General features: G+C 46.8%; 1 protein-coding gene across 4 annotated transcripts in view; it reads left to right on the top strand.

The window, feature by feature from the left end:
• GAB3 (GRB2 associated binding protein 3) overlaps window positions 1–12,519 on the top strand; it is a 64,001-nt gene that overhangs the window by 34,221 nt on the left and 17,261 nt on the right. For all 4 annotated transcript variants that reach the window (XM_052814128.1, XM_052814127.1, XM_052814129.1 and 1 more), the window contains exon 2: window positions 10,622–10,925. In XM_052814128.1, the coding sequence (XP_052670088.1) occupies window positions 10,622–10,925 (304 nt within the window). The remainder of the gene's footprint in view (window positions 1–10,621; window positions 10,926–12,519) is intronic.

Genomic DNA, 12,519 nt, shown 5'->3' with positions numbered 1-12,519 from the left:
GAGCATGCAGTGAAATCAGTGCCCTCTTCCACATGCCTAAATCCAGAGCTTATCTGGATACTAGATAGTTGCTGTTACGATATTGGACCTATTTCTGTTTTTCTTTCTGTCTTTGTACATATGTCCAGAGAGGTTGGTTCTTATTTTCAACAAATGTGACCTGCTCTCTAAGACAAGTCCTCCCACACATGTGCACCTCCTCCCTGTTTTTCTGCTTGCCTCCTGCACACTTCCTTTCTCCAGGCAATTTTAGGAGTAAAATGAAGGGCAACGGTCAAAGCCTTTGCAGCATGTAGCCATGAATTCAATAAGGATATAAAAAAGAACAGTCCAGATTTGGCCCAAAGTGGATGTGGAGGATATGCCTTTTTACTCCTGTACGCACCAAGCTGGGACATCAGCTGAACTGCTGAGCAAAACCCCGAACGCGGGTTCATTTCCCTACATTGAACCACATTGTTATGATCAGGCAAAAGTGTTACAGCATAAACATTTGCGGCTTTTATTCTGATCCTGCTGGCTACTCTGGTTTTCTTCATTAGGTCTGACAGCGTGTTGTTGAAGGGTTTAGTTTGAAAAAAAAGAGCGGTGTTGTGGTCCCCTACTCAAAAGAGTCACTTTGCCCAATTTCCTGTTTATGTTCCTTCTCTTCGGAGCCGTCGCATCATGTGAGTACAGACAGTTATAGATAGGCTGCATGACTGTTGCTGACCTCACACCACATGTTCAGTTAACAAGGTGAAACAGCAAAATTTGTTCTGTTTGTGTAAAGAATACTGAGAAAACTGCCAGTTCCAAGTAAAATAGAGGGAGAGGGACTCCCGATAGCCCGAGGCAGGGCGCAATCTCCAGGCAGTTCTTTCTGGTCTTTAACTGCTTTGCACATCTGTATTTACATCGTGCTTGCGAGTTACAAGAAAGGGGATTAGCCCCAACCCTATTTCTTTTCTTAGCGAAGCAGGTTTGGAGTCCTTCCATAAAAGCTATTAGTTTAGCAAATTTGCTCAAAATTTGTCCAAACTTCAGTCCCTTTGGTATATACATTTTCCTATACTTGCTTCCAAAAATGACTGAAAACGCCTGTGACTTAGCTAGCTTCAGTTATCCAGCAGATGATTATACCCAGCATTTGTATTTCAGAACTGTTGTTCCTTAAACAACCTGGGAGCAACCTGACTTTTATTAAGATCTGAAGGATTTATGCAGAGCCGCCTTAAGATTATGCAAGACTTAGATTAAAGCCATTCTAAGAAATCGAAATTTACCTCTATTCAAGATTATATCTTATTACTATGTTGGTATTAAAGACTTTATTGTGAACGAGTCAGAAAGATCTTAAGGGTTTCCAGGCCATTTTACACAAGTAGTTTTCCTGTAACAGTAGGAATCCCTATTGTGCAGCATGAGGTTTCAGTGGCACTTTTCCCACTAACAGAAAATGAAGTTACATTGTTAAATCCAGGAAGACCTGTGTCAGTGTGGTAGTTTCTCCTTTCTCCCTGTTTTCAACTCATTTCTGTAAAAAGCCCAATCCTGCATCCTGAGAAATCAGAATTTCATTTTCTAACTGACTAGAGGAGTGGCACTAAGCCAGACCAGCGGTTTTCTGTCCATCAACGTCTGCCACCTTAAACAGGTAAATAAGGATTTCAGGTGGAAAAGTTGCACCATCGATTGGTCAAAGCCAAACACACAGATGTGGCTGCACACCTGTGGGCGTATGGATAAGCACCCTGATTATCAGGAACACAGCGTAACTTCAGAGGCAGGTGTATCCCTGTGACAGGTGAACAAATCACAACATATGCAGCATGTAATGATCAGGTACCAGCTGTCAAGTGCCTTAGGATTTAAAGGTGAAAAAAAGCAATCCAGAAATTTAAGCTGCGTTCAGGATCATAATAATGTCATTTTAGATACTACACATAAACATGCTGTGAGGGAATATGGAACTAAAACTCTTGGCTAGCTGGCAAGGCTGTAAACATCCTCACGTAAAGAGTCCTGCCTGTAAGTCTTCACTGTCAGGGAGCTTAAATGCCTGCAAAAATGTAGCAGCAGTCAGAAGGTGTCATTTGGGGGGCAGCTTAAAGGAATTAATGTTTCATAGTGCCTGCCCTCAGGAAGGCAAAAATGTGCTGGAGGAGAGGAGGGCTCTGGGTGGGAGGAGATCCTTGAACGGCTTTAATCACTTCAGTGCTGTCTTCAGCTGCTGGGACCTCTACTTTGAGCTGTGACCTACTTTACATCCCCATTAAAAGTGAAAACGACAGACAAAATTAAACAGAAAGGAGGCTGTGAGGATGCTCACGATGTGAGTCAGTGCCCACCCCTGGCTGCCCCAGCGGTTTGATACCCCCCACCCGGCACCACGGATGCTCGGGCTGCAGCATGCAGGGATCCAGGTGGGACGGGGTCCGCCTGCCTGCCCCGGGCGGGGGCAAGGCCAGCTGGCCAAAATACAGCTTCCCTTCCCCCGGGGCTTGTGCTCACCCATTGCAGGATCATTTTGTGGACAGCTGGTGGCCCAGTGGAAGCGCTGGCAGCCCAGGCAGCGGGTGGCCAGCGCGGGGCCAAGGCTGCCCTAACAGCGGCTGCCTGGGCTCTGCCCCACCTGGAGGCTTCCCGAGCTTGTGTGGATCTCACACTGCAGCTGGCTTTCTTTTCCTTAGCTTGATTTTTCATCGGTTCTCCAGATCCCTTTGGGCGCTGCTTTATAATGATGCCGAGTCACAAAAATTTCAGTTGCTTCCTGAAAGCGTGTGAGACTGACTTTACTGTCTTGTTAGTCCCAATGAAACACAGCCAAGTGCAGTGGGGGAGTTACTTTATTTATTTATTAATACCAACTGTGTCTTTTTACTGGCGCCCTGCAGATGCTGTCGAGATTGCTGGCCGGCCCTGGTCGCTTGGTGCTCCTGACAAACCCCACTCAGCCACAAGCCTCTCCCTGGGAGGTGCAGCCCTCCAGGGCACGGCTGGGTTTCTGCCCTGTGGTGGCAGTTAGCCGTAATTTCATAATAACTGATCCTTATGCTTTCTATCAATGAGCTCAAAGGGGCCTGCACATATTTGCAGGGCAGCTGTTAACAACAAAAGCTCCAAGCTTTCAGCACCACTGCTGTCAAAATAGGAGGAAGAATAGAGAAGTCATGCCCTGGGATGACAATGGGGAGGGTAGCTTATTTACTTCATGCCTGTGTCAGGGTTTCACTGTTAAATGAATCCACTGAAATAGGATTGCCATCCTGCCATCCCTTCTTCGGTGTTTTGTTGTTATGGATTTCACAGGTAAGGCTTTATCGGCCCGGAGGCATTTCTGTAGCCGTGGGACACTAGGAAGCAGTGAGCTCGGTGAAGTGTCGGCGGGGACAGTCCTGTCCTGCCTGCACCATGTGCCGCAGGGCAGGGCAGGCAGGCAGTGCTGTGAAGCCATTTGAAACGTTTCAGTCCCCCCAGGCGACAGGGAGCCACCGTGTTTTTCTGGTGTGGTAGGGCTTGTTGTAGCCCAGATCAAAGCCGGTGAATTCTTTCCCACAGCAAGATCTTGCGGGATGAGATGCCCCGTCAGCATCTTCCCCTGCAAAGCTCAGGGACCCATCCCGGTGGCACGACCGCAGCACCGGTATTTCTTTTCTGCAGGAGAGCCCCTTGAGACCCACATGGCAGGAGCCATGGGGAAAGCGAGGAGAGGACAGCAGTGTTGTTCCCCTTTGGCCAGCAGTGTCTTGTCGAGCAATTCCTACTTGCACGAGGAGTGAGGGGATACTCTGTCACCTTGCCAGTGTCTTCGGAGGAAACCTCTAATCAAAATGTTTGTGAGAAGCACAATTCTTAAGAGTTTTTTTACTGCTCTGACTAAAGGATGGGGGACATGAGTGAAATGACATTTCTTCATCCAAGCATCTGCCTCCTACCTTCCTCCCCAAAATGCAGTGGTGTTATTATTAATTTTACTTCCAGAACTTGTTTTCTTGTCTTCCACAAGGTTTTTAAGAACTTAGAACTCCCAAGTTTTTGGGTCACTATGACTTTGACCCTTCACGCCCAAACAAACCCATTAGCTTTACAAAGAATCTGCATGTTTATTAAATAGCAGTGACTCATTCTGTAGTAGATGTTTGTATATGTAAAGCACCATAAATATTATGGATTAGGATGTAGATCAGGCAGTGGGAATGTGTGTAAGTTAGCAGGCAGCATATGACTTTTTCTCCTTTTTTTTAGTGTGTGTCATTTTTTCTTCATAAACCACAGGTTTCTTTTTTTGAGAAACAGAAACAAAGGAAACCTCTCTGCTTCTACAGGACGTCATCTTAGATGCTTTATTACAAAGCTTTCATTGCTCTTATAGCGCAGGAAATTTTTTGGTTAGTGTTTTTAGTCAATTAATGTATCTGTATCTCTTTGAAAGGAAGAAGGTATTTCCCCTTCCACTATGCACCCGTTGCATCTCCTCCGAGGAAGACTCATGCTGACTTTCTTGAAACAAGATTCATTTAGAGTCATACTGAAACTACCATAATCAGAAAGACAAGTGACTCAATAAATGACTCACGACTTAGCAGATGGAAATACAGTGTTAGACTGTAGTCTGTCCTGAACTCATTGTATGATGGTCCTTTGCAAAGGATGAGCTAGACCATTTGTGCTAGTCTCTGCTGAAAGTTGTTTTGTGTGGGAACACTGGTTAGCTCAGAGCTTTTTCCCACCATAGCTGAGCCCTAACCTTGAGAAAACAGAGCTGTAGTGGGCATGAACAGGCAGGGGGAGGGAGAGTTGATGCCTTTCCAGCACTCACAGGAGTGCACCTCAGCTTCCAGGTACCCAAGCAAAGGGAGAAAAACTACCGCAGAAAATTTCTCCTTCTATTCTCTAGGTTAAATAGAATTACATGCCTGTGGAGGCAGAGGAAGGCCCTAAAGGAGCAGTATTCCTCTCTGAAATTGAGTATTTATTGATTTTTATTTCCCAGCCATAAACCATGAGTTTCAGCCTCTCACTGCTGAAGAAGTCTGTGAGATCTGAGTAGAAAATAAGGGAAACCACACAGCAAGGGACACAAAATCCAAGAGAAGCATTAAACCAGTGGGTGATGGGCAAGGAGCTCAGCTGCTCCCAGAGCGCTGCATGGGGACACACTGGAAGGGACAAGCAGGCAGCCTCATTAGGGAGAGATTTATTATGCAGAGCTGATGGGAGCTGCAGACCAACAGCCACAATTGAAATAGCAAAACCGTAACTCCAGCTGGGGGACAGGCTGGGTGGTTTAAGAGGTCTTTTTGATCTCACATTTCTGCAAGTGAGTTAATCGAGTGCTATTACCCAGCAAGGCAGGCTACCGAGCAGAAGGCGTGAGCCCTTCTGCAAGGGTCTCGCAGTCCGAGGAGCACGAGCTGTGCGGGGCTGGCCCTTTTCTCTTGCAAGAGTGGCATGAAGGGCTCCCAACAATGTCCTCAGCTCTTTGAATGCGAGGATGCTTGCTGGGAGCTGGTCCTGACTCCTTCCCAATGCACAGGTCCCTCTTGCAGGGGCCGTACTCTGCAATCCCAACACCTCCCGCTCTATGCAGGCAGGGAAAACTCTCTTAACTTATATGGTCTTGATGGGCTTAGACATCAGCTGCTTACAAACCTGTCTACATATGAATTTTAACTTCCTCTTTTAAGTCATTTATAGGAAATGCTATAGAGTTCCGCCTAATTTTTTTTCACCAAGAATATGTTTTAAAATTGTTCTTTAAAAAAAAGACAAGCTTTGAAAACTTGCGTCTCAAGTGCTGGCACTCCTGCAGGACTTACCATCGTGCAGCTCGGCTAGTTCTCTTGCCCCAAGGATGTCTTGCAGCTCAAGGTGGCAGAACCGCAGTGAGTAGCAGGAGGAGCACGGTGCACACAGGCGGTCCCAGCCCTCGGCCAGCCACGGGAGGGAAGCCATGCCAGACCCTTCTCTGGTGGGATTTGCTGCTTTCTCTTTCCAAGGGAGTTTGCGGCATGAGAGCAATCCCGAATGTTCAAACTTTTCACAGTCCTCCCCATCGCTGAGCTCTCGAATTCTTCTTTCAGTGTCAGACCTGCCCACAGCAGGCCTGGGGATGAGAGCATGTACTTTGCCCAGGAGCATGGCTGCAAGGCCGCCGGGCAGGTGAGGAATCAGTACACATCCACTGTTTGTTCTGCTTCCCCTTGCCAGCCCCTTTGCTGCATTCTGTAAAATGAAGATTATCCTCATGGGGGAGTTGTGAGCATTAATTTAGCTGGTAAAGAATTTCAAGGTTTTTGGCTATTCTGTGTTTTGTTATTAAAACCAGAAAAAAACAAAAACCCACCGGACAAATTATATTTCAGGCCAATTTACCTCATTTAGGTTGTATGTGCTTTAATCAGTTGTTTAGATCTCAGATACTGGATATTTTGTACATACAAATGAAAACGTGGTCCTCAGAAGGTAAGCGAGGAAGGTCCTTGGCTAAACCTTTCACACGCAGACGCTCACCTCCCATTCTGGCCTTGTTTACCAGCTAGTTGTTTTTTCAGCACATAATAGGTTTGCTTGTGGCCTGTTTGATCTGACATTGCCGCAGCGGAGCAAACGTTCGCATGTAATAGCAGCCCTTTTTAAACCTCACACCACTTATTCAGCAGAAGCAGAGATGTCAGATTGTGGAAGTAGCGATTGCTTTCTTAGAAACCCTACTGAAATGGAAACAGAGCTATTCCTCTTCCCTTCAGAAGCGGCTCTGGAATTCCCAAAGTGAAAAATTCAGGAGCAAGAAGACAACACTGATAGCTTGTGTTGCACAGAGCAACGTGCTGGCATCTGACCAACGCTGCTGCAAATTCTTTCTTCCTTTTGGCACCGAAGTATTCCACTACAAAGGGCAGATGAAAATTGTTCTAGATTTATGTTGGCTCTTTTCTGATTGTAGTTGTGCTTTTCTGATAAAGCCTTCTCTCTAACGACAACAAAGCTTTGAAGGACATGTAAGCATATCATCATTGTATCATTCCTTCATCAAGAAGGAACTAATTTCAAGAGGCCTCCAAATAAATGTAATACTTCTGCTGGATGCATAGATCCTTCCCATAGTGTAAGTGAGGAGCCTAGGCTGAATCCCAGGAACCGGTTCCTATTTAAGTGTATAGGTTACTTCATCTCCATCTCAACCCTGCTGTGGCACCCACACTGATTTCAAGGGGGGATGAGCGCTTCAATGTCTTTGAAGATCTGAGCCCGCCAGTGCTGATTCACCCGCACTGCTGACTCAGGCTGCGCCTATGTAAAAGCTGCCGTCCCTTGGCACCTCTCCCTTCCCTCGGCTCCAGGTCCGGCGGCGGGTCGGCGGCACAGGCAGGCCATTTGCTCTGGTCTCTGCAGCTCACAGCAAGATGCCACCATCGGTTTCGGAGCACATTAATATTTGGGGCAACGAACGGCGGCAGCCAAGGGCTGTTAGCTTGTCTGAGCTTGCGGTCTCACCAAAGGGCAGTTCCTCCGTCCCTCTGCACCCCCCACCTTCCTGCACGTTTCCTACAGCTCCTGTGTTACCCCCACAAGAAAAAACTACTCTGTTTTCAGCCGGACGGGGTGCTGGCTGGCTGAGCTGGCCCCGCCACGAGCCCGGGGAAGGCAGTGAGGGTGGCCATGCGGGAGATGGAGAAGGGAGGCCCACCCTTCCCAAGGGCGGTGCAGATTTGGGCAGCTATCTGGCATTGTTTCCCCTCAGCCCTGTTTTCACGGCTGCCCGGCTATGATAGCCAGTGTTTTCTCACACAGCCTCAGCCCTGCTCTCCTCTGCCATCATAAGCCGCGCTGACCAGGCACCTCTCCATCTCCAGTCTCACAGTGCCAGCCACCCGATAAGACTGATCAAATTGTGTATCTGCAGGGAAACAGATTATCAAGCAGCTTCTCAGCTAGTACAAAACCAAAAACAGCAGAGCCACAGCCTCTCACACTACGCTGAAGCCCGCCTTCACCTCTGAACGGAGGGACCGTGAGCTTTTCCACAAAGCACAGTTGCCGTTTTCTCTTTCACCAGCTGCCCGGGTTGTGCTGAAACTACAGACCCCTTTAGACTCACGAAAATTAAAATGCTAAGGAAACGGGGACAGGTACTGGGCCATCCTGCCTAGAGTGTTGTACTGGCCACCAGTAGGTAGCCCTGAGCTGGCCCCAGTCCCAGGGCTGAGCTCCCACCTCCCCACAGCTGTGTGGGTGCCAGCTAGGCAGGGTGACCCCGGCAGCTCCCCCGACCCATCCCCTCCCCTCCTTCCTCACCTTGCTCATATGCAGGTGATTTCCATCCATTTTCCATCAGAAGGAGCCAGGTGTATTTAAGCTGCAGGGCTAGCAGCCTTGGGAGAGGAGTGAGAAGTGGTCTTGCAGTCTTGGGGAAAGAGCTGATGGCTCCTTCCCCTCTCTGCCTTAGTAGCCTGCTTCTCTGGGACGCAAAGGAGCAGGTCTCATTTGGCTTATGCTTCCTGAAGCATTTCTCTTTTGTTGTTTAGGGGTGCAAGTGTGTTAGGGGATGCGACCTTTCTGTCCTGATGCATCTGTGGAGTGTGCGTTAAGCCTGTGCAGCGCTTGGATTGCAGGTGGCAGAGATGTGGACTCTTTCTGGGCCTGTACATGTGAGATACCTGCTGGGCTGTATTCCACTGCTGAGGCTTGCTCGTCAGGGAAGTGTTTTCTCCATTAAATGTTTTTCCTTTGTTTCTATTTCCTTTGAGGGGGGTGTGTGTGTACATTTTTTTCCTGGCTCCCACAAGACTTGTCTGAGATATCTCAGTAATCTGTTATCTCTAGCTACTTTCAACAGAGCCCAAATCACTTTCAAACCTCAACAGGTCATGAGGGTCAGACTTAATTTTCTTTGTGCAATACACTTTGCACCTCACCTCTGCTTCCTGTTTATTCCTGATGTGACCCTCCTCTCTGAAAACTCCTCCTTTATACAGGCTGGTATGTGCTTGTTCAGCCTTGCAAGAGCTCCCTCTCTGATATTTCATTCTCTGGTCCCTGTACATTGTTTTTGAAGAATCTTTTGCTTTCAAAAGAGATTAAGGTACTGCCAGGCTGAACAGACTTACTTCCAGATAAGTTTTTTGATTAATATTGACAGACTGTGAAAAGCTTGCTCCACTGCAAGAAATACTCTTTTGAGTAGGGAAAAAAAAGGGGGGGGGGGGCATTTTCTTGACAAATGATTGTTGCTATTTTTTTCTTGATCATTTTAACTATCACCATGCCCATGGGAACTCAGTGTCAGCAAAATCTGTAGTGCCTGTATTGATCCTAAACTGTGCCAGTAAGGACTCTTGCATCTTGGTGAAAACATACTGAACTCAGTTACTTTGCCTTGAGGCCAAATGCTTGGCTGTCTTTAAACTGACAGGCAGATCCACTCTTTGCAAAATGAGCATGATTTTTAACTGGAACACAAGCTATCACCCAGATTTATGTCATTTTGACAAGCCATTTTGCAAAGAGCACTTGGATAAGATTGAGGTAGGGAGGTTGTGGTGGTTGTTGTTCAGATGTTTCTTTAATGAACTTTTAACTCTTGGGAAGGCAACCAAAGCAGCCAGTGGCTGTACAGTTATTGTAGGCACCTGGGCAGTTGCCTCAGCTTCAGCTGCTCCCTGGCAGCCACCCGGGGCCTTGCTGGTTTGGGCATGACTTCATCGAACACAGTTTTTTATGGAGTTTGGTAAGGACGAAGCTCCTAATGTCTTATTTCAGCTTTTCTCTGTGGAACAGAGCTTGGGGTGGATTTCTTCGGGCCCTCAGAGTAGGTGTGTTGGTGACAGCTGTAATCAACACAGAGGCACTTACACTGTTGATGAACAAAACCAGCTGCTGGAAAAAAAGGGAAAGTATGTTATTTTGTTCCTAGAAACTTGCATATAGCTTTATAATGTGATGCTGCATCTTAGTTCTGCCAGGACTTCATTTAAGCCTGTATGGGACCCATACCTTCAGTCACAAGGGTCTAAAAGACATCAGTGCTTACCAGGTTTGGTTTGGGTTGACAGTCACTTGAAGCAGTGCCTGTGTAAATAGACGTCCTTCTGTAAGGTTTGGAAGTTTTCTGTTTAACTTTTTAGCACTACAACTCCCGTAAGGTTTGTTCTGGTCTTTCAGAAGTAATTGGCAGCTCATTAACAGCTTTTTGTAAGTACTGAAAACCATAGGAGGCAAGCTGCAGAGGTCATCTGGAGCCCTTGGCTTTGCTGGGCCAAAGGCATCTGTTGCCAGATAATAGCTCGTACTGCAACACAGGGTGCAGTCCTAGGTGTTTTCATTTCAGAAAGAAAAATGTGTTACCATCTCTTCTATAGATGAGACGGTGAATTATCAGATCATTTCAGTTACACTATGCTGGCAGGCTGAGGGCAGGAGGAGGGGAGAATTCTTGCTCCTCTTGACCTCCAAAGGGACAACCCTCTGCCTTTTTTCCGATCACAAATGCAAGCTGATAGCAAGCACTTCAAATCAAAGTCACGATTTGACCAGTTTATCAAAACAACTATAAAACCTAAAAGAAAGTAAGCATGCGTGGGCTGATTGATATATTATGTGGTTGGCACTAAAAGGGCCCTGTTTGTGCCATTTGCAGGCATGGCGGAAGCGTTGGTTCGTGCTGCGCAGAGGCCGCATGAGCGGGAACCCGGACGTGCTGGAGTACTACAGGAACAACCACTCCAAAAAGCCCATTCGGATCATCGACCTCAACGAGTGCGAAGTGCTGAAACACTCGGGGCCCAACTTCATCAAGAAGGAATTTCAGAACAACTTCGTCTTCATTGTGAGAACCACCTACCGCACCTTCTACCTGGTAGCCAAAACTGAGGAGGAGATGCAGATCTGGGTGCACAACATCAGCCAGATCTGTAACTTTGGACATCTGGAAGATGGCACAGGTAGGACCATGCTCATGCTTGTCTTGGGGGTTGGGAGGATGACCCATGTCTGGGCTCCTCCACAGCAGCATTCAGGGTGAGAGGAAGCACGGACCTTGCTGGCTGGTTGGGCTGGGCAGGTAGCATGGGATGCTCTTTCCTATAGCTCAAGGCAGCACAGAGATGCTGCTAAACCCCGATTTGAAAGTTACCAGCGATCTCATTTCTGCTGGGTAGAAATAATAGCTGGCTGCTTGGTCTCACTTCAATGAAGCAATTCCTGCTAGAATAAACAGCATGTCCTTAATAAGAAAAGGTACTGTTTATGTGAAAAGCTGACTGAGTGTTATCTTCTGGGACCATTTATTTCATTACATGTCCCGTATTTATTTAGTTTGGCTTAATATAAGACACCTGTTCTAGGAAAGTGTCCTGCAAAACTCGCATTTTCTCAGGCTTTGCTGGATGTGGAATGTGCACAGACTTGGGTGTATATGCACGTACATAAATCAATGACAAAAATACTGAGGTGTCTTAGTCTATTAATGAGAAGAAAAATAAAGAAAAGGCAGAGGACAGGAAAGTGTTAGAAGTGCGTGTCTAGACTTAAGAGATGGTCCTGCCAGTGAAGCATAAAGTCAGCCTGTTTTGCTAGGACCTACACCTGTATATGCTCAGTAGGGTGAATGTCTTGGAAACCTTCCAAAAATTAACCACTCCAAGATGGATGTAGCCAGTAATTAAAGCCGGGACCTGTATCATCATTAACTTACGTTTCAAACGAGACAATCGGGCTCAGATAACAGCAATCTGTCTTTCCCTTGACATTTCCAAGGGGCAGACAGAGCAGCAATTTGAGAGCTTCATAGGAAGTGAGTCAGAACGAAGTCCTTCGCCGTGATAAAAGGTAGTGCAGAAGAGGGTGGTGATGGAGGGACTCGATCCCAAGGGCAGTATGTTTGGGGGTATCATAGTGTGGCTGGGCAGATTATCTTGCCGTGGTCCCCGTATTGCTGCGCTCAGACTGCTACTGGTGTCTGCAACTGCTGCATAGCCATACCATGACCTTGTAACTTGAAAGGAAACAAAAGGCCATGGTGAGTTGTTTTATTTTAATCTATCGCGGTTCCTGGCCTTCTTTAATCTCCTGTTCAGTAGTTTATTCTGAGGGGAAATGGGAGTGGAAAGAGCACTGCAGTGGTCTTGTTAAATCTGATGTCTGCTCTCTTTCCATTCACTTTAGAGACCACCGGGAAAATGTGCTGACATATTTTTATGTGCCAGTACAAGCTGCCCATGAATGCAACTTGCAAACTAGAGCTGGTAGCTTTGGGGGACTGGAGTCAATAGCCCTTTGGAGCTTGGATGTAATTAGGGATATTCAGTAACCCCCTTCCTACTGATCTGCCCTTGTTGACACTGAGATGTTAGTCTTGCGTTGCTACTTCTGGTGTAGTATTGTTTTAGATGTAATTTTACCTATTACTCTAAAATGAAGGTAAGTCTTTTCATGCAAACAGAAAAGAGAAAAATAATTTTTGTCTCTCAAATGTGTATGCAGACTTCTGCTGGCACTAAGTTGAGAATGTGCATAGGGAGATGGGATCTGTGGCAG

This window comes from Harpia harpyja, chromosome 18 (genome assembly GCF_026419915.1).
Source record: "Harpia harpyja isolate bHarHar1 chromosome 18, bHarHar1 primary haplotype, whole genome shotgun sequence".
Classification (NCBI taxonomy): Eukaryota; Metazoa; Chordata; class Aves; order Accipitriformes; family Accipitridae; genus Harpia; species Harpia harpyja.
The sequence above is the reverse complement of the archived record's forward strand: the minus strand, read 5'-3'. Positions and strand labels throughout refer to the sequence as shown.